Below are 21405 nucleotides of genomic sequence, written 5' to 3'. Positions count from 1 at the left end.
ATACAGCCTGGAATCAAACCAGGGTCTGTAGTGATGCCACTAGCACTGAGATACAGTACCTTAGAAGAATCTCTACTGGCACAGCAGTCTATCACTGTGATGATATAAGCCTATTATATAGTAGTAATTAACTCAAGTGAATCAAATGGTGCAATATTAATTTGGTTATAGTGAATTTCACAGATTGGGTTATCAGACTGTGTTCTGATAGTGATATTTTGCTTTGGACTGAAAACCGGTCAGTTTTTACCTGCACAGAAACAATATTAAATGAAACTAGATTTTTCTAAAACAAGATTTAATTTAAAATCAATAGTAAAGAAAACATCTGCACAAATGTATTTTACACACACCACGCAGCCCAATTCTGATATTTTTTCCCACTAATTGGTCTTTTTGACCAATCTTTTTCACACCTGATCTGGTCAAAATACCAATTAGTGAAATAAAGATCAGAATTGTGCTGCCTATCTAACCACAGCCATAGTTTGTTGGGTGGATCATTTAAAGTTTAGACACAGTGAAATATTGAAAAAGGGTTGAATTCTTGAAATTATTAATACAAGATTGGGAAACCATTCTTAACATTACAGTCCTTGAATGGAACCAAAGTGCTCTCAATCTAGCATTTCTGCAATAAGGTCTATACAGTATATACATCACATGTATAATTAGTTGTTACGCCAAAGGATGTAGGACAAACACTACAAGCAGGCATACCAACGAAGAAAAAATAATAGCTGAGGACATGCTCCACTAGGCCACAGGTGCCTAACACCTATGATTTAACCATAGGCACTGTGACAGTAAATTATGGCTTGTTCAATTCCTGGAGAGTAGGTAGGTAGTGTTTGGGAGATTCTCATCTCATTGTCCAACTGCTATAACTCAACCCATCACTCATCATAATGCAGTGAAGACAGGAACTTATCCACATCCAAGTCATCGGGGAAGGAATCCATTAGTTTCTGTTGTTTCTGAGGGGTACACATCATAAAGAGATGCAGTGGTGTTAATGTGCTTTCTCATTATACAAGCAAAGAAGGAAACAGAGTTCACATTTAATGCAGGAGATTATGCCAAATATCTATGACTGGGTTGATGCAATCACATTCAATTATTAACCTCAGAAGAGATTAAGATACACAGATTGAATAGAAAATTCACCTTTGCTTTCTTCTTACTGCCAGATGAACCTGAGATATCTTTCTTTGCTGGCGGGCTGGCCAGGGGCTCAGGCTGCTTGCGCTTCTTGCTCTTGAAGGCTACAGGGGTCACTGCTCCAGCCCCCTCCTGGCGCAAGCTGTCTTTCAGTGGGGTGCCTGTCCTGGCAATGGCGGCTCGGGATAGGATCATCAGTGTGTGAGCCGCCATGTTGATGCTGTTTTCACTCCCTGCTTCGCTGGCTGGGCTGCAGGAGGGAAGGTCCGGGGTGGTGGGAGGGACCAGGTGCCTGGGGGTGCCCTCTCCGTTTCTGTCTAGCTTCTGACGTGCAGGGGTCCTGGGGCAGTATAGAGACTCCTGGAGACGGCCAGGGGTCCGAGGAAGAGGCAGCTCCAGACAGCCCATGCCAGGCTTCTTAGGAGGTGTGGAGGGAGGGTTTAGACCCTGGATGTTGTGGAGCATTTCAGCTGCCTGCTTGGTCAGTGGGCTGGTCTTGGAGGGGAATTTGCTGGAGCAAGCCTGGGGGACAGGGGTTTGGGGGGCCGGGCTGAATGCTCTTGGTGCTGGTGTGGGCTGCTGCTCTCGCCTTCCCCCCTCCAGCTCATTCTCCTTATTGGCAGTGACATGAGGGGGATCCTGAGAAGATGTCCTTTTCTCTGTCCGTCCCTCCCGCTCTTTGGCAGGAGATTTCTCAGTAGGCTCTTGTCTATATGAGTCTTTCTCTTTCCTGCTCCCTGATCTCAGTCTGTGATCAGAAGAGGACCTGGAGCTCTGGGCATCCTTAGGTCCAGCTCCACCATTATCGTTATTGTCTGCTGATTGAGATCTCTTCCTGGACTCTGACTGTGAAGCATCAGTCCTACTGCTACCAGCACTCTGAGATCTACTGGTACTTGCACTTTGACCTCTAGCATTTTGATCTGCGTCCCTCTTTGAAGGGGTCTTTTTCGCAGCTTCTTTCTGCTTTTGGACAGTGGAGGATATCTCCATCTCTGTTCCGGTCCATGATGTCTGAGTGTTGTCTGTACATCTTACAGTCTCTATTCTCCTTTTTGGCCTGCTGCTCCCCAAGATAGCAGAGGCAGATTTAGGCATCTCTTTCTCCACCTGTTGGACAGGCAATACAGCAGTAGCTGTAGCTTTGGAGGTGGAAGTTTCACCAGCAGACCCATCAAAGCAAAGCATCCTCCTATGGCTGGGGCTCGAGCCAACTGCTCCCTTCTGCTGCCCTGTGCTTTCAGAGGATTGCGGGTGGACCTGCTTTGTAACTATATTCGATCCAGAAGCTCCCGTTTTTCCTGAAATGTACAAGCAAGCAACAACATTTGTGCATAAATTACAGGATAACAGTAAACAGACAATGACATGGAGGACTGAACACCATTCTTTACCTGAGACTGCGGTGTCCTTGGGAGCCAGTTTAGGGTCGGTATTCACTGCTGCTGGCTGCTTTGCTGAAGCAGGGCTAGGCATGGCTATCAACTGAAACAAACAAATGATCACTAGATGCACATGTTGTTGTAGCTAAATTAGCCTATTGGTTCAAGAAAAGGATTAAATGCAAATATGTAAAACAGTAAAAAAAAAAAAAAAGATTTAAAAAAGAGACGGAATGCTTACCTGATTAGGAACTACTGAGAACTGTGTTGCATTGTTCTGCCCAACAACAGATACAGGAACCACCATGCTTTGCAGCATGGGCTGAACTGGTGAAGATATGATGAGTCTAGATCCTGGGAGGATATAACTGGTTAGACATTTCCCAAACAAAAAAACATCGATTTCAAAGTTTAACAAAGCATACAACAGCATGCACAAAGTCTACTTTTAACAATTTACACAGAAAATGTTAATAAATTAAGTGTACTGCAAGAACTGTGCAGATGCAAAGTTTGGTAACAGAATTTCGGTAAAACATCCCTTCGTTTTTTAAATCTACTTTTCCCCAAAATGTTTAAATATATTCTCTGAATTAAGAATTCAATGATGCCTGCAGAAAGAATGAGGTGTCAGTTATTGACTCTCTTTTGGTTATTGAACTGCAGTAAGTGAAGTGGATTTACACACTGTAACGGAATTGAGGTAACGGAATTTCATAATGGATCCCTGATCTGTACTACACAGAAATGCATAATTATGGATATGAATATCATTCTATTCCTGGTGGTGTATCCTAAATAGTTACACATTGCATACTTGGGTATTATTCTACAAACTGGCTATAATTTTAATGAGCTCTGCCCCCAAACAAGACCAAATTTGGTTGGTCAGGACCGGACCAAATTTGAACCAATCATAAACGTCTGTTTCACAAGTTTGGACATCAAAGTACTGCATATTAGTGTACTCAACTCTAGTGTGCTGTACTGTATTCTACTTTTCCTAATTGTACTGAATTCTACATTACTGAACTATATACTATTCTCTACTGAACTGTGCTGTTCAATCTTGTGAACCAAAGTGTGGTTTGTGGCTACTATGATTTCTCATTGTAGCCAATTGAATAATAGAAATTCCATTGACGATATTTCAGAAATTCACATTTTAATCACTTAACAAAAACGTTTAACAGTAAAAGCACCCTAACTAATTCATAATATATGCCATTTAGCAGACGCTTTTATCCAAAGCGACTTACAGTCATGTGTGCATACATTCTACGTATGGGTGGTCCCGGGGATCGAACCCACTACCCTGGCGTTACAAGCGCCATGCTCTACCAACTGAGCTACAGAAGGTCTGCCTTTTCTTGTTACTTCTGAATGTTCATTATCTTCCCTCAAGAGGCACATTGCAATGTTTCTTAAACTTACAGAAGGCAGAACAATTTCTCCAAAACGACATACAAAAGTGTTGAAATAAGTCTTGTTTTGATGTATTTCTAATACCTTAAGACCTATTCTAGTTTGTTTTCTAAGACTCCTTTTCTATCTGTTTAACCAGAAATCAAAGCCTTAGCTTATTTCTAATTTTTAGGATGGTAAATGGCCAGAAAAGGTATGCGTCGTAATACAAAATGTGACTCTTCGCATTAATTTGTCACACAATATGTAACTTTTTAGGCGGCCCAACCAAATTCAAATAAAAGTGTGTGTTATAGATCTGTCACTTATTGAAAGCAAGTCTAACAAGCAGTATATCTGTTTAAGTGCACCATTTCTATGCTTCCTGTTCTTAGATGACTCGGCAACTGACGACCAGTCTGTAAGCCGGAAAAGAGTCGACTCTGCCATGCGGATCAACCGAAGGTCAAATGGCTGACGTTCAAAAGAGACAAAGTTTCATTTTAGCATCTTTTATTTTCGGTTTTGTACACCAGCTTCAAAAAGCTGAATACACAATATTTTTGGTTAAGGAAAATATATTTCAAACTGAAATTAGGTGAACTATTAGAATTTTAGCAACCAGAAAATGGTGAGTGATTTTGAATAGTGCATCTTTAAGTATTTATATGCAGTCTTACCAGGGGAATAGCAGGGTGGAGTGGCCAGAGTATATGAGGTAGGGGGTACAGTCTGTACCTGTGGGGCGCCACTGGGTAATATCACCTTGTTGGACTGGGGGTCTGTAGCTGTTGTGTCTGTCACTAAGATGTAGCTGTTGGTGGATGTGGCTGAATCAAAGGGCAGCTGAATGTAGTAGCCAGGCTGTGTCAACGCAGATGACGTCCCTGCCAATGCTGCCACATCCCCTGCTTTCCCACTAAGAGGATTGGTCTCTGCTGGCAGGAGGACTTCTGTCCTCTGTAAACTGCTCACCGCCTGCACAGTCTCCTCCTGAGCCATTGGGGCTCCACAGAGGGCCGGGGCCTTAGCAGGTGACTTGGTGGGAGAGGAGAGGAAGATGGTTGGGATCCTATCCCCAGTGATGCTGGACACAGCCTGGTTCAGGGCAGAGTCACTGGAGGGCTCCTCCTGCTCATCGCTGATTATGATTTTCAGGGCAACAATCTTACTGGGGTCTACTTCCTTGCCTGTAGGGTTGGGGTTTGGGTTGAAGGTTGGGGCAGCAGGAGTTGTAACTGAGGGGACAGCCATAGAGTGTATGGTCTGTGGTAGAGGTTGTGAAATTCCTACACTGCTGGGAGGGGTAATATTCCTATGAGGCAGGTTAGAGGCCTGTATGGGAGCCTTGTTTGACTGATCCAGCATTGGCATGGAATTGGACAGGGCAGGTGAGGAGTTAAGAAGTGAAGCTTGGTTATCCATCACTTGTCTACCATCAGCCCCCACTGTGTTCTCATTGCCTAATATGTTTTTCACAGCAGAGACCGTCCTGGTTTCAGATGAAGGTGTGTTGCATGCCGACGCTGGAGGAATTGTTCTACTCTCCTGTCTGACTGGCTCAAAGACATCTGGCGGAGCTATACTGTCAAGGGGGGTATTGAGAGGTTCGTCTATATCCACGCCTGATACATCCGGATTAAAGATGGAGCCTGAGTCAACCCTATCAGAGTCCTTTGCGGCAGAAGAAGCAGCGGCGGTAAGTTGATCAATACGTGCTGAGGGTCGAGTTGCAATATCTCCACTTTTCACCCCTTTGCTACTGGATCCAGGAGTTGTTAAGCTAGCTCCATTTCTCAACCCTCTGCTACTGAGTCCAGGAGTTGTTGAGATAGCTCCATTTCTCAACCCTCTGCTACTGGGTCCAGGAGTTGCCTTTGAAGTGCTTGAAACAGGAGGTGCAGATTTCCTTGTTTTCTTACTCTTGGGCTCTTGACTGGACTTTGTTACTCTATTTTCTTGTCCACATGTCAAGTTTTCAGGCCCAGTGCCTAAAAAAAGCATTGAAGCATCAATAATGTTTAGTATATGATTCCAACAGGCATTATTTAAAAGGTCATGAGGATTTTGTCCATACCTGGGTCTCCAGTCTCAGGAGAGCCGTCAATACATCTAGTCTCAGTCTCACCATTCTCTGTGGTGGTATTGCTCACGTTCCCAGCTCCTTGTTCAGTATCCTCACTGGTTTTGCTTTTGCCTTAATGCAAAGAATCAAGAGATTTAGTGGAATAATTACATTTTATAAAAGCTTAGTCAAACAATCACCAGACCCACTTCATGCATTGTCAGGAGCAACAAAATCCTGCACATGATCTAGATTAAATCATCAGCAAAGATTAAAATGTTTACCGTAATCAAAGAGGTCAAAAAGAGCCTGGAAGGCTGGGTCGGACTCTGTCTGCTCCAAGATGTCTTGTATAACATCATTAGACATATGAATCTCCCCCTGCACAGAGTAAAACGTCAGTAGAAAGCACAAATCCACACTATGCACTAAAGACGGACAATGTTCTGCGAGTTCGAATGGAGAAATGGGGTTATAGCAAGTCTGTCAGAACATGACATTACCTGCAGGCCCAGAATTTCATCTATTGACTGGTCAGGCTCCATGGTGCTGCATGATGCCTTTAAAGCCTGAGGACTGACATCACTACAAGTAGAGAGTAAGAAACACATGCACAGGTAAGAAATAATATCTACTCTACCCAACAGCCAAATGTAATACGTAATGAAGTCGGTACTGTTCAAATGTTACTCAAGAATATCTACTTTTATTATTACCTTGCTAGAATTTTGTTGATGTTTTCAGCAAGCTTCTCTTGTAAGGACTTGTCATTTAGAATCCTCTCTCTTGCATTTTGTATCAACATTTGCTGCAAAAACACAATTTAATGATAAATTCACATCAGTCAACTGGGTTTAGCAGTGTTTCAAATGCAGAGTATTAACTTTGTTTTGTACTCACAGGGAAATTCTCTGTGACTGCCTCTTCACTCTGGGGCTCTGATGTCAGGCTACTGGCCATGTTGGCTCTTCCAGTCCCACCGGATCCACTGGAGCCCCCACCTCTCCTCCTGGGGGAGTCACTGGGAAGATTACTCTTTTATCATAACTCAATCTACTAAGGATATGCATCTTTCCATTTCAAGACAATTCGATACGCATCTAGATACATGGGCTCCAATATGTTACAAGAACGATACGTTTTAGTTTGAAACGAGTCAGTGCGATTCGGTTTGGACATAGCAAAATTAGCTATGACACAGCCAACGATTATATAGCACAACTTTAGATTTTACTCCCATCTCAAAATAAAATCTATTGTAAGCCCCATTCAGCAGATACAGCCAGATAAGAGTTGCGTACCAGTAGCTTACTAAAACAGAATTTTCAACAGCGCATAGATAACAATAACTTAGCAAATGACATAGGTTGCCACAACTAATGAAGCCTAATATCACGCAAGCCATTGTAGTATTTTAATGCTGAAGGTGCCACACAGATATGGAAGTTCAAGAACAGGCCGCCTACCTCGCGTTGATCAGCGCGCAGTTCGACTGGGCTACTGATATTGCCTGGTGTTGTTCGGCATGCAAAAATTAATTGTAGATCATTTACTGTCAATAGTTACAGTACCTTCAGAAAGTATTCGTCATTTTTTTTTTTTGTGTGTGTGAATTTTACCCCTTTTCTCCCCAATTTCGTGGTATCCAATTGTTGTAGTAGCTACTATCTTGTCTCATCGCTACAACTCCCATACGGGCTCGGGAGAGACGAAGGTTTAAAGTCATGCGTCCTCCGATACAAAACCCAACCAGCCGTACTGCTTCTTAACACAGCGTGCATCCAACCCAGAAGCCAGCCGCACCAATGTGTCGGAGGGTACACCGTGCACCTGGAAACCTTGGTTAGCGCTCACTGCGCCCGGCCCGCCACAGGAGTCGCTGGTGCACGATGAGACAAGGACATCCCTACCGACCAAGCCCTCCCTAACCCGGACGACGCTAGGCCAATTGTGCGTCGCCCCACGGACCTCCCGGTCGCGGCCGGTTACGACAGAGCCTGGGCGCGACCCAGGGACTCTGATGGCACAGCTGGCGCTGCAGTACAGCACCCTTAACCACTGCGCCACCCGGGAGGCCAAGTATTCATAACCTTGACTTATTCCACTTATTCCACATTTTACAACCTGAATTCAGAATGGATTAAATAGATTCTCTCTCACCCATCTACACATAATACCCCATAAAGACAAAGTGAAAACATGTTTTTAGAAATTTTTGCAAATTTATTGAAAATGATATACAGAAATATAGGTATTCATACCCCTTTGCTATGACACTCCAAATTGAGCTTAGAGGTGCATCCAAGTCCACTTGTGGCCAATTCAATTATTTGGACATGATTTATAAAAACACACCTGTATATATGAGGTCCCACAGTTGACAGTGCATGTCAAAACAGCAACTATAACATGAAGTTCAAGGAACTGTCTGTAGATCTGAGATATTATTTTGATGGGAAGGGTATGAAACCATTTATAGAGAGTTGCAAGTTTCCAAGAGCACATTATTGGAAAATGGAACTACCCCAGACTGTTTAGAGCTGGCCATCTGACCAATTAAGCAAGCGGGCAAGAAAGACCTTGGTCAGGGAGGTGAACAAGAACCCAACTCTGACGGTTCTTTGGATGAGAAGGGAGAACCTGCCAGAAACACTCTCTACAGCACTTCACCAATCTGTGCTTTATGGGAGTGGCTAGACCAAAGCCACTCCTGAGAAAAAGGCACATGACAGCACGCCCAGAGTTTGCAAAAAGGCACATGAAAGACTCAGAGCATAAGGCAAAAGATTGTGGTCTGATGAGACAAAACTTAAACTCTTTGGCCTGAACGCAAAGCGATATGTCTGGAGAAAACCAGGCACAGCTCATCACCCGTCTAACACCGTCCCTACCAGTATGCTATGGGGATGCTTTTCAGCAACAGGGACTGGAAGACTGGTAAGGATAGAGGGAACAATGAATGGAGCCAAATACATGAAAATCCTTGATGAGAACCAGCTTCAAAGTGCAAACGACAGACGGGGCGAAGATTTACATTCCAACAGGACAATGACATCATGCATACAGCCAAAGCAACACTGGAATGGCTACAGAACAAGAATGTTTAAGTCCTTGAGTGGCCCAGCCAAAGCCCAGACATGAATTGCATTGAAAACCTGTGGACTTGAACTTGAAGATTGCTGTTCACCACCGCTCCCCAGCTTGAGAAAATTTACAAGGAAGAATGGGAGAAAAATCCCCAAATCCAGATGGGAAAAGCTGATACAGACCTGCCCAAGACGACTCAAAGTTGTAATTGCCACCAAAGGTGCTTCTACAAACTATTGACTCAAGAGTGTGAATACTCAGGTAAATTATATATTTTCGTATTTCATTTTCATAAAATAGTTAAAAAAAAAAAAAAAAATGTTTATTCTCTCCACTTGGTCATTATGGTGTGTTGCCTGTAGATGGGTGAGAAAAAAAATCAATTTCCATTTGAATTCCATTTGTAACTACAAAATGTGGAATAAGTCAACTTACTTTCTGAAGGCACATGCAGTTCGATACTGAAGCAGTTATCACCAAAGATGAGGTAGAAAAATAACTTAATATGAGCAAAACATATTAGTGAAGCGCCAATTTAATTGGTTTTCTGACTAATGCATGCTACATTTGGGTCAGTTTGGGGTCCACCGTCCGATGCACGTGTATCTTTAAACATTTTAAAATTGGGAAAAATGCACACAGTTGAATTGGTACATCGCTACAATCTACACATGGGTAAGAAGAACTTACAAAGAAGTAAACAAATAGATGAGAATGACTATCTTACCATTTCCGACGCCCTGGGGATAATGGTCCTGTGGTTAACCGGTTGTCTGGAACCGTTATTTGCAAAGGTGACTCCCCTGTAATAAAAAGCAAGTGTCAATTATTCAATGAAGCTTTGACATTCTTTCCTATAAGTTGGTATTAATGTTCATAATGATGACAGCAATTGCCAGTTAAAATGAGATGTGATAGACACCTACTGTAACAACCTTCCCCAGTGCACTGCTGCTCATGGATGAGTTTACTTACGGTTCACATTAATAAGCAGACGTCCTCCATCTTGGATCTGGGGCTGTGTGCCGCAGATGGGGGAGGGTCTGTTCTGCTGGGAGCTGTAGCAGACTGGGGTGGCGATGCCCTGGGCCGACGATGACAGAAACCCAGAGCTGGGGGACTGCGTTGATGACAAGGCTCTCTGCCGCCCCCTCATGTTCACGATCCCATTACGTGTGCGGACTGCAGAGGAAATAGGTTTATGAATCACATCATACAGCAGGTTTCCCCAATAGACAGCCCGTGGGTGAATTTATTTTATGTCAAATCGCTTTGACATAAAATATTGTAAAATTACCTGGAAATTAGTATTCCTACTCATAAACAGAGAGGAATATATGATTGTATACCAATGTAATGAAGGTTTAAAATGATTATGTTTTTATCAAATACTCTGTTTGGGATTCTTGCATTCAATTTGCAGTGTTCAAAACAACGTGTTTTGTTTGATGTAATCTTTATAGTTATGCTGCCATATAGCCAGCCAGCAGTCTGCCTAATGTTTAGACAATGTTTGCAATGACGATGAAAGAATTACATTAAATTACTATTGACTGCTGATTTGTGAACAAGTGGCAGCGTCACAAGCGACTGAGCAGCAACTGAAAGGAGATAGGCTAGTAGATCCTGCATGCACAGATGTCTCTAAAAGGAGATAGGCTAGTAGATCCTGCATGCACAGAGGTCTCTAAAAGGAGATAGGCTAGTAGATCCTGCATGCACAGAGGTCTCTAAAATGTCTCTAAAGGAGATAGGCTAGTAGATCCTGCATGCACAGATGTCTCTAAAAGGAGATAGGCTAGTAGATCCTGCATGCACAGATGTCTCTAAAAGGAGATAGGCTAGTAGATCCTGCATGCACAGATGTCTCTAAAAGGAGATAGGCTAGTAGATCCTGCATGCAGATGTCAAAAGATGTCTCTAAATGTCTCTAAAAGGAGATAGGCTAGTAGATCCTGCATGCACAGATGTCTCTAAAAGGAGATAGGCTAGTAGATCCTGCATGCACAGATGTCTCTAAAAGGAGATAGGCTAGTAGATCCTGCATGCACAGATGTCTCTTGCAACAGCAAGTCTGAATCCAGAAAATTCAGAACCACAGCCACTAAATGATTTATTACTATATTCCAGCCCAAGGGGGAAAAAAACTGCCCATGGCTGAATGTAATTAGGGACCCCTGTCATACTGCCATGGAGTTCAACACTCTGCCTGACAGCTTGAGCCACAACATTACAAAAAAGAGGCAATGAAATCCAAGTTCACAGGTAGTACTAAAACCATAACCATTTAATGTGCAAGAATATTTAATAAAGCACTTACGTCTTTGATTCTGGATAATAGCTGGGGAGTTTTGCATAGACCTAATGAAAGAAATACGTAGAATTGAAAATGTCAGAAAGTGACACCATCAAACAGCAATCTGTTGGCAAGTTTTTCTTTGCCGTTTTATAGATAAAAATAGGTCCTTACTTTATTTGATTGAGTGTGAAATCAAGCTTTTTCCACAATGATGTCATCATGACAGGTATCTGAGTCTCTTCAATCGTCTCTAAGGAGAAATAGCAGGGAAGTGTGACAACCAAGAATAAAATACAAACGTGAAAGTCCTTGTACTCATTTACTGAAAGTGGTAGTGGTCAGAGGTTATGCTTACCTTTAGCTTTGACAGCAACATACTCATTCAAAATAGTTGTCAGGTTTTTCCCAAAGAGGGACTGCAATGGGAGTACACATGAATTAGCTACCTAGCTAAGTAACGTTAATCCACTAACGAACTCACTAACTATATAGTCATTACAGTGAAGAGTTGAGCACAGCTATATACAGTATGAAAGAAACTTACAAACACACAAGCAGGAATAGTTGCATCATCTGAGCTGTGTTCTGCGTACTCCTTCAAATTGGGGCTTTCACGAATGAATGCCTGGCTTGTAGAACACAGTCCCTCTTGTTGCATGTATCCTGTAAAAGAAAACAGTGTACAAGAGTAGCAGAATTGGAGGCGTAGCTTTCCACAGTAAGAGGACAGCGAGTTGGCTTGCTACAGTGCAACCCTGGACGCAATATCACCAGCAGGATATTGCAGATAGTATTCTAACGTTAGCTAGCTTACTGCCACTTCCACATAGCTAGGTAGCTTTAGGTTAGCAAGCAATACAAACAGGACCCAGTTCAGACTTACCTAAAACGAGCCGCGCTATGTCAGACGGAAGCAACATGGCTGCAATGTCAAATTATTGCAACAATTACAAGTTACATTATATGTAAAATCAAGTAAAAATACATTAATCACGAATAAAGCAAGTAACGCTACATTTGGTCAAAACATCCAGGGTGCAACATCCTACGATTCGTGAAAAGGCGGGGAACTCGAGCACACGTAACCCGGAATTTCCATCATATTTGGAAGATGTGCATTATGGGAAATTGTGTTTCAATGGGGAGTGTCCACTTTCAGTTTTTAGCTCATTTCAAGTTACTTCCACGATGTTACATATAGAAGCTGATACCCGTTTTGTCATTGAAGTTTGTTTTGATGATTGTTATTACTGGTGGTGGCTTTTGCATCTGTGCACAAAACATTATGTTCTTGTATACAGAAAGAGGTTTATAGCTTCAGACAACTCCTCCGGTCTCCTGACACAGTGGAGGAGCTGCATCACATTCTGGAACCAGAGCATCTAAAGGCTCCAAGCAGCTCACCTGGGATGCAGGCCTCAGGTAGTATGTCTTCCTACACAGTTTATTCCATTCCAGCCATTACAATGAGCCCATCATCCTATCGCTCCTCCCACCAGCCTCCTCTGGTCAACAGTGAGACCTGCCATCAAGAGACTTAATCCATTACACTGTGTGTGATCTGTTCTCTCTCCAGGCAGGAGAGACACATTTGTCGGTTGTGGAGCACTTGGTCTGCTGCCATGAACTGCCGTATGAGGGTGTGTCGGCTGGGTGAGGAGCTCCTGCCCTCTATGCTCTATGTATGGAGACAGATGAGGCCCAGCAGCACTCTCAAAGAGGAGATAGTAGAGTTATTCAACCTGCAGCTCTGTGTACATCATCTCAAGGGTCAAATACACAAGACACAGGTATGGCTGGAATGTTGTGAATAGTCTGAAGACTGAAAAAACACCATTGTCTTACGAATCTGTTTAGATGTTAAACAATAAAAACAGTGTAGAACAACAGACAGGTGTGAAGTGTTTTCATCACTGAAACCCTTGATGAAGTAGTTTGCCATTTTAGATCATGATTGATACAGCCCATCTGACATATTTTCTTGCCCATGCCACCCCTCACTGTTCCAGGAGCCTATGCTGAGGACTGGGCCAAATGGCAGAGTCTACTCTATAACCTCTATGATGCCCTGGTGACTGAGATCAGCCAGTTTGGGAGCCAGGAGAAATATGCCACAGGGTTGCGCCACATTGCTGTGAAGGAGAACCTTATTGAGCTAACTGGAGACATCAGATGATAAATCTAAGATCCTTAATTTTCACATCTTGACTTCATTTACCATTTCCAGGCTAAAACCTGAGCTGTGCTGACATAGTTCACCTGTCTTTAAGATGGTTTTGGTATTGTTGGTCTCATCTTCATGTTTTGGGTGTTTGACTGTTTCTTAGCTCTATAGCGAAGATTGTAACCTTCAGATTCTGGATGTGACTCAGGCCCACCTCAGAGCCACCCAGAGTCCCCAGGGCACGCCCAGCAAGTGCAGACACATCGAGCTGGCCTGGGAGGTTTTCCGAGACCACCTGCAGCCACACCATCATACCATGGTGAGAAAAGACTATCACACCAAGGTTCAGTGCTCATAAACTTGCCAAATATACTTATATTTAGTGCAGTCAAACTCTTCATATCTCCATATCCTCTGTGTTCCCCTACTCAACAATACAATGCTTCTATATAAGCTACAGATGACATTAGTGTTGACCTCTAAGTACCCCTCCATCGTGCCTGGCTAGGAGCTGGTTCCTCTGCTGTCATATAAAGTCACTTCCTCAACATTTGATTTACTAATTTACTCTTTGCAAACTACAGTGCGTTGTGTTTTTAACTCTGAATGACCATTTCAATGTCTGTCTGTCTGTGTGCAGTGCTGCTGATCTGTGTTTGGCCCAGATCCTTCTCAAGGTCCTGTTCCTAAGCTTGGGCACTGGGTGGGACCATGCAGGGCCGTGGAGGGGGTCGGGCCCCCCAGCATCAAGGAGAACATCATGAGCTGGCTGCTGATGAACGAACAGAGTGAAGAGGCAGAGGAGAGATCAAGATCACACCCCATCATCTGCAGTGGGCAGTTTATCACTGGGCTCATATCTCATTTTTATTCACGCTTAACCGCTCTGCTAGTGTTGTCTAATTGGGATTATTTTGCCTTGGTACAATGTTTTATGTCTGTAATTGTTTTAACACATCCCTAATACAAGTTTGTGTCTTATTCCTCTTTGCCCAGGGATTTTCCTCACAACCTAATTCGCAGAATCCTTGTGCCTTTGACCCTCAAAGACACCCGAGCTGGCATTATGTTTCTCCTCGGAGCAAAGGAACTTGAGAGGTGAGGGAAATGGGATCCTAAAACAGATCAATTTAACCATATTGTTATCAGTAGCTAGGTTTCCATTAATTTGGTGACATATTTTAATGTGAATATTCTCAAATCTGCATAAAAACAATATTCACATTTTCCCACCAGAGATGTTTCCATCAAATTGACTTGTTGCGGATAAAAGGCTGTGCGTGATGACGAATTGCATATAAAAATAACTTTTGCGGTTAAATTCCCACATACTGAATAAAAAATACAAGTTCAATTTTCAACTACTGATGGTTTTGCGAATGTGCCCAGCGAACTACTCGCAGATACAGTGTTGCTAGGCTACTTACATGATGACATTATTATGGATAAGAGCAAGATTCTTTTTATTTGTCAAACGGCAGCCAAGCGTCGATCATCATGTCACCAGAATATGACCCTTGATATTTATTCGAAAGGAGAAATAAACTCACCATTCATTTATTTAATATGTGGCCTAATAATGCATGCTTTCCTGAGTTGTAGTGGGAGGACCACACAACATTTACTCACATGACTCCAAGTTTACTACGATATGATGGTTATTATATCAATACTGGCGCATAAAGGTGTTTCCACTGCCATTTCTCGCATAATTAATTTTACTGACACAAAAACATCCCACCTTGTTCAGAATATTTTTTTAGTTTTTGTCAACATTTGGAAAGTTTTTACTGACAAATTTGCTATTTCTATCAGGCCAGTCTTTACACTTTCTGTTATGTACTTTACTCGCATAAAAAGTTTTGATGAAAACCTGGCTAGTGTCAAAATTTTTTTTGGGCAAGTCAGTATTTTACTTGGCAAGTCAGTTAAGAACAAATTCTTATTTACAATGATGGCCTACCCCGGCCAAACCCGGATGACGTTGGGCCAATTTTGCGCCGCCCTTTGGGACTCCCAATCACGGCCGGATGTGACGCTGCCAGGATTCAAACCAGGTACTGCTGTGAAGCATTTTTCACTGAGCAGCAGTGTCTTAGCCCACTGGGCCACTCCATAGATTTCATGCTGCCTCCAATCTTTCCCTCTGCTTAAAGTGCTGTGACTCAAGACCAAACTCAAGTGAAAGCGGAAGATAGCCTGAATGAGATTGAGAGCATGTATCTGCAGTTCAGTTTCAACGAGATGCCCTTTGACTCCATGGTGAAAGTGAAGGGAGTGATGGTGTCCTCAGCTATTACACCAATGGAACACTCTCACCAGCCTTAATGCCATCACAGAGGCTAATGTCTATGAAGTTAAAAAGTTAATATTTACATGTTTAACATGTCTACCATGCATGCTCTCTTCCATCCATAGGCTGTTCTTGGAGATGACACCGGACAGCTTGGAGAAGAGAAAGATGCTTCCTCTGAAATGCCAGCAGACAGCCTTTGAGAACGTCTACCTGAAAGCCTAAGAAGGGATGAGGCTCCAGGTAAACCTGTCTTTCACATGTTACTCTGACAGACATTTTTATGGCCAGTCCATCTCACTATTCCTCTGCTCTCCCTGGTGTGTGTCACAGAAGAGCAGCTCTCCTGAATACCTGAATGACGAGACATTTAACCGCAAGGCCACGCTGCTGAAGAATGTGTCGGTGGTGCTGTGCTGCAGCCCCGTCTGTGAGAAACAGTCCCTCTTCGCCCTCTTCCAGTCCTACAAGGAGAACAACATAGAGGAGCCACTCATCAAATAGCTAAGGGCAAATCATTTGGCTACACGTATTTACAGTCTCATAAATTATGTATTGTATTAATGTTTCTTAAACTGAAAGCACTTCATAGTGTAGGTGGATAACTCAGCCTTTCCACCGTCACTACATACAGTATCGCTGTCTGACTACTATCAGTATGCTATGATATTGACAGACTGAATGTTAACCTGGTTTGTCCCTCACCCCATGTAGATCCTGGGCAGTGAGTCCAGAGTTCTGGGCTACAGAAGTGTGGAGGGGTTTGTTAGCTCTCACCTGGATTACCTGGTGGCAGAGGGGCTGGGCTAGCCTGGCTATACCCTGGAGTCCTTCTCCTACACTCTGCTCAATCACCCCACTCTCTTCTACAGGTAGTTGCACATGCTTAGTTTACATTATACTTTAGCCCATAAGTTGTATGACCATAAAATTACTTTTAGTGAATTTACTGATCTGACAGAATTGGAGTGACGGAAGCCACACCTCAGTACAAGGCACATGACAGCCCACTTGGAGTTTGCGAAAAGATACCTAAAGGACTCTCAGACCATGAGAAACAAAATTCTATGGTCTGATGAAACCAAGATTGAACTCTGGCTGAATGGCAACTGTCACGTCTGGAGGAAACCTGGCACCATCCCAACTCTCCTTCCGTGGCCTCCAACTGCTCTTAAACGCTAGTAAAACCAAATGCATGCTTTTTAAACATTCGCTGCCCGCACCCGCTCGCCTGACTAGCATCACGGTTCTGATTTAGAATATGTGGACAACTACAAATACCTAGGTGTCTGGCTAGACTGTAAACTATCCTTCCAGACTCATATCTCCAATCCAAAATTAAATCTAGAATCGGCTTCCTATTTCGCAACAAAGCCTCCTTCCCTCACACCGCCAAACATACCCTTGTAAAACTGACTATCCTACCGATCCTCGACTTTGGCGATGTCATTTACAAAATAGCTTCCAATACTCTACTCAGCAAACTGGATGCAGTCTATCACAGTGCCATTCGTTTTGTCACCAAAGCCCCTTATACCACCCACCACTGCAACCTGTATGCTCTAGTCAGCTGGCCCTCGCTACATATTTGTCGCCAGACCCACTGGCTCCAGGTCATCTACAAGTCTATGCTAGGTAAAGCTCTGCCTTATCTCAGCTCACTGGTCACAATAACAACACCCACCCGTAGCATGCACTCCAGCAGGTATATCTCACTGGTCATCCCCAAAGCCAACACTTCATTTGGCCGGCCTTTCCTTCCAGTTCTCTGCTGCCAATGACTGGAACGAATTGCAAAAATCGCTGAAGCTGGAGACTTATATTTCCCTCACTAACTTTAAACATCAGCTATCTGAGCAGCGTACAGTTGTGGCCAAAAGTTTTGAGAATGACGCAAATATAAAGTTTCACAAAGTCTGCTGCCTCAGTTTGTATGATGGCAATTTGTATATACTCCAGAATGTTATGAAGAGTGATCATATGAATTGCAATTAATTGCAAAGTCCCTCTTTGCAATGCAAATGAACTGAATCCCCAAAAAACATTTCCACTGCATTTCAGCCCTGCCACAAAAGCACCAGCTGACATCCTGTCAATGATTTTCTTGTTAACACAGGTGTGTTGACGAGTGTTGACGAGGACAAAGCTGTGAGTGTTGACGAGGACAAGGCTGGAGATCACTCTGTCATGCTGATTGAGTTCAAATAACAGATTGGAAGCTTCAAAAAGAGGGTGATGCTTGGAATCATTGTTCATCCTCTGTCAACCATAGTTACCTACAAGGAAACACGTGCCGTCATCATTGCTTTGCACAAAAAGGGCTTCACAGGCAAGGATATTGCTGCCAGTAAGATTGCACCTAAATCAACCATTTATCGGATCATCAAGAACTTCAAGGAGAGTGTTTCAATTGTTGTGAAAAAGGCTTCAGGGCGCCCAAGAAAGTCCAGCATGCGCCAGGACCGTCTCCTAAAGTTGATTCAGCTGAGGGATCGGTGGCACCACCAGTACAGCACTTGCTCAGGAATGGTAGCAGGTAGGTGTGAGTGCATCTGCACGCACAGTGAGGCGAAGACTTTTGGAGGATGGCCTGGTGTCAAGAAGGGCAGCAAAGAAGCCACTTCTCTAAAGGAAAAACATCAGGGACAGACTGATATTCTGCAAAGGGTACAGGGATTGGGCTGCTGAGGACGGGGGTAAGGTCATTTTCTCTGATGAATCCCCTTTCCAATTGTTTTAGGCATCTGGACAAAAGCTTGTCTGGAGAAGACAAGGTGAGCGTTACCATCAGTCCTGTGTCATGCCAACAGTAAAGCACCCAGAGACCATTCATGTGTGGAGTTGCTTCTCAGCCAAGAGAGTGGGCTTACTCACAATTCTGCCTAAGAACACAGCCATGAATAAAGAATGGTACCAACACATTCTCCGAGAGCAACTTCTCCCAACCATCCAGGAACAGTTTGGTGACGAACAATGCCTTTTCCAGCAGGATGGAGCACCTTGCCATAAGGCAAAAGTGATAACTAAGTGGCTCGGGGAACAAAACATCGATATTTTGGGTCCATGGCCAGGAAACTCCCCAGACCTTAATCCCACTGAGAATTTGTGGTCAATCCACAAAAGGCGGGTGGACAAACAAAAAACCCACACATTCTGACACTCCAAGCATTGATTATGCAAGAATGGGCTGCCATCAGTCAGGATGTGGCCCAGAAGTTAATTGAAAGCATGCCAGGGCGGATTGCAGAGGTCTTGAAAAAGAAGGGTGGGGATTCAATCTTGCAACCTTTCGGTCACCAACGCTCGAACCACTAGGCTACCTGTCGCCCAAATACAGGTGTGCCAAGATTTTAGCGTCATACCCAAGAAGACTCGAGGCTGTAATTGCTGCCAAAGGTGCTTCAACAAAGTACTGAGTAAAGGTTCTGAATGCTTATGTAAATGTCACATTTTAGTTTTAGATTTTTTATACATTTGCAAAAATGTTGCTTTGTCATTACGGGGTATTGTGTGTAGATTGATGAGATGAAAACACTAATACGTTTTAAGATAAGGCCATAACGTAACTAAATGTGGAAAAAGTAATGGGGTCTGAATAGTTTCCGAATGCACTGTATAAACTAGGATTGGGATCCAGTCCTTTTCACTTCATCCCCTGAATTGGCTGAATGGAAATGGAATTGGCCCAACCGTGGTGCCATGTCTACCAACCCTTTCAGGGTGCGCTAACTACAACCAGCAGCAGCAGCCAAGTGAACCTGCAGTAGAAGCTGTAAAAGCAGTCTTCATGTCTGTCTCTCGGACAGACCTAACTTTCTGTATCACTGTTGGACTTTCCACAGCAAATCTACTGCCTGATTCACAGTAACCTGGCGGACATTGTGGTGGAGCTGTTGATGACCCTGTATGATGGGGCTGCTACTGAGAAGGGCAGAGGGGACCTGAGGAGGTGCATAGGATAATGTTCATTACACATCACTCCTTCCCACTCCACAACCACACTTACTTGCATTCACAACCTTTCATTGTCTGTGATGATATGTTCCATGTTCTCTCTAGGGAACTGGACCCAGCCCCAATCCCACCCTCTTTCAGCTCCAATGTTATCAACGCCACACTGGACTACTTCAGCAAATGTCACAGTGCCAGTCACCAGTCGTCCCTGGTGGCCATTTTATCCAGGACACTGGTAAAATGCTGTCCTTGTCTCATAATTGTGTTGCAATTGCTGTAGAATGTTATTATAACACAATGGAACAGAATTTGGCTTTACAAAATTGAGTGGTTTCCTGGGCCCAGTTTTTAAAAAACCATTTAATCTGGAAAGGAATCCAGATTCTGTGATCAGCTTGTGTTGTGATTCTAGATCTCCATCCAGAGGATCCTGCTGGCGGTGTGTCAGAAGGCAGCTGAGACGATCAATGCCTACGAGGGCAGTGATTGGAGACATTAGCCTGTGTAGTGTGCTGGTTTTCCTGACTCTCTGTGGTCACTAAAAGATCCCATGGAATGTAAGAGTATGGGTGTTAACCCTGGTGACCTGGCTAAATTCCCAATCTGGTTCTCATACCCTCATGGCCACCTAATCATCCCCTGCTTCCAATTGGCTCATTCATCCCCACTCCTTTCCTATTTAACTATTCCCCAGGTCGTTGCTGTAAATGATGTGTTCTCAGTCAACTTATCTGGTAAAATAAGAGTTAAATCAAATAAAACACAACCACTTTCCAAATGACTTTTGGGCTTTTACTGGTGTATGAAGTTACCGTCCCTTGTGTTCCTCTGTATAAGCCCTCCCCTTTGACCTGCCCATCATGCCGATAAAGAACCTATATGATGTCGTCATTCCTATGATGGAGATCAAGGTAGAGAATGGGTTTGATCATCTGTGGTTCCCTCACTAATCAATCACTTGACATAATTGGATTTTTGTTATGCAATAGGATGTTTTGCAGCCATTTTGCATAGAATTTGCAGTGTAATGTATACACCATGTCACATGGTATACTTGCCACCCCTACTCTGCTCTCCACAACACAATCATTATACCTACAACAAATATTTTCTTAGACATTTCGCTTTTCCTCTGATGTACAGTACCAGTCAAATGTTTGGACACGCCTACTCATTCAAGGGTTCTCTTTATTTTTACTATTTTCTACATTGTAGAATAATAGTGAAGACATCAAAACTATGAAATAACACATATGGAATAATATAGCAACCAAAAGTGTTAAATCAAAATATATTTGAGATTCTTCAAAGTAGCCACCCTTTGCCTTTATAGCTTTGCACGGTCTTAGCATTCTCTCAACTGGACTGTAATCAATTATTAGGTTTCTAATGCAATGTTTATATGAGTAGTTTTGTGTTACTCAGAATTTATCAAATGTCTGATATATAATCTATTTGATTCTAGTATAGGTTCATTGTATCATAGGATAATAAATAGCTGATGTTAAAGATAATTGGCTGTTGTACGAGAGACAAATTGAGAGCCTACTCCCTTGAGTCAATCTGTGGTATTTAAATATGGACGGTTCCACACGA

The 21405-nt window shown here is 43.1% G+C and overlaps 2 protein-coding genes across 6 annotated transcripts; one reads left to right on the top strand and one right to left on the bottom strand.

Annotated features, from left to right (window-relative positions):
- Positions 1–281: 281 nt before the first annotated feature.
- On the bottom strand, positions 282–12480 carry LOC123992686 (protein NPAT-like). Of its 2 annotated transcripts, none has more exons than XM_046294092.1 (17): positions 12282–12480; positions 11943–12061; positions 11754–11814; positions 11570–11648; positions 11420–11460; positions 10075–10281; positions 9827–9902; positions 6913–7033; positions 6729–6820; positions 6516–6597; positions 6297–6393; positions 6025–6144; positions 4628–5938; positions 2785–2897; positions 2556–2646; positions 1168–2462; positions 282–977 (listed from the first exon to the last, which is right to left on the bottom strand). In XM_046294092.1, the coding sequence occupies exons 1-17, from the start codon at positions 12316–12318 to the stop codon at positions 897–899; spliced, it is 4023 nt and encodes a 1340-aa protein (XP_046150048.1). In that variant the 5' UTR covers positions 12319–12480; the 3' UTR covers positions 282–896. The 2 variants fall into 2 exon arrangements, with proteins under 2 accessions (XP_046150048.1, XP_046150049.1); XM_046294093.1 differs by having other exon boundaries at positions 6913–7021.
- On the top strand, positions 8278–20804 carry LOC123992687 (serine-protein kinase ATM-like). 4 transcript variants are annotated; one of them, XR_006831294.1, is made up of 11 exons: positions 8278–9360; positions 12700–12820; positions 12975–13188; positions 13408–13881; positions 14203–14395; positions 14559–14660; positions 15981–16098; positions 16189–16727; positions 19698–19804; positions 19915–20044; positions 20222–20804. XR_006831294.1 is itself a non-coding variant. In XM_046294095.1 (3 exons), the coding sequence occupies exons 1-3, from the start codon at positions 19752–19754 to the stop codon at positions 20306–20308; spliced, it is 270 nt and encodes an 89-aa protein (XP_046150051.1). In that variant the 5' UTR covers positions 19280–19751; the 3' UTR covers positions 20309–20804. The 4 variants fall into 4 exon arrangements, 2 of the variants coding, with proteins under 2 accessions (XP_046150051.1, XP_046150050.1); XR_006831293.1 differs by lacking the exon at positions 8278–9360 and having other exon boundaries at positions 12554–12820; XM_046294095.1 differs by lacking the exons at positions 8278–9360; positions 12700–12820; positions 12975–13188; ... (3 more) ...; positions 15981–16098; positions 16189–16727 and having other exon boundaries at positions 19280–19804.
- Positions 20805–21405: the final 601 nt, after the last annotated feature.

This window comes from Oncorhynchus gorbuscha, linkage group LG13, assembly GCF_021184085.1.
Source record: "Oncorhynchus gorbuscha isolate QuinsamMale2020 ecotype Even-year linkage group LG13, OgorEven_v1.0, whole genome shotgun sequence".
NCBI lineage: Eukaryota > Metazoa > Chordata > Actinopteri > Salmoniformes > Salmonidae > Oncorhynchus > Oncorhynchus gorbuscha.
Note: the sequence above shows the minus strand (reverse complement) of the source record. Positions and strands in the feature narration are given on the sequence as shown.

Excerpts from the sequence above, each read along its gene's own strand:
- LOC123992686 (XM_046294092.1), bottom strand. The coding sequence starts at position 12,318 with ATGTTGCTTCCGTCTGACATAGCGCGGCTCGTTTTAG. Across the intron at positions 11,461-11,569 it reads TTCACACTCAATCAAATAAA|GTCTATGCAAAACTCCCCAG; the intron begins GTAAGGACCTAT and ends TTCTTTCATTAG. Across the intron at positions 6,394-6,515 it reads ATGAAATTCTGGGCCTGCAG|GGGGAGATTCATATGTCTAA; the intron begins GTAATGTCATGT and ends TACTCTGTGCAG.
- LOC123992687 (XM_046294094.1), top strand. The coding sequence starts at position 19,817 with ATGTTCATTACACATCACTCCTTCCCACTCCACAACCACACTTACTTG. Across the intron at positions 20,045-20,221 it reads CCATTTTATCCAGGACACTG|ATCTCCATCCAGAGGATCCT; the intron begins GTAAAATGCTGT and ends TTGTGATTCTAG.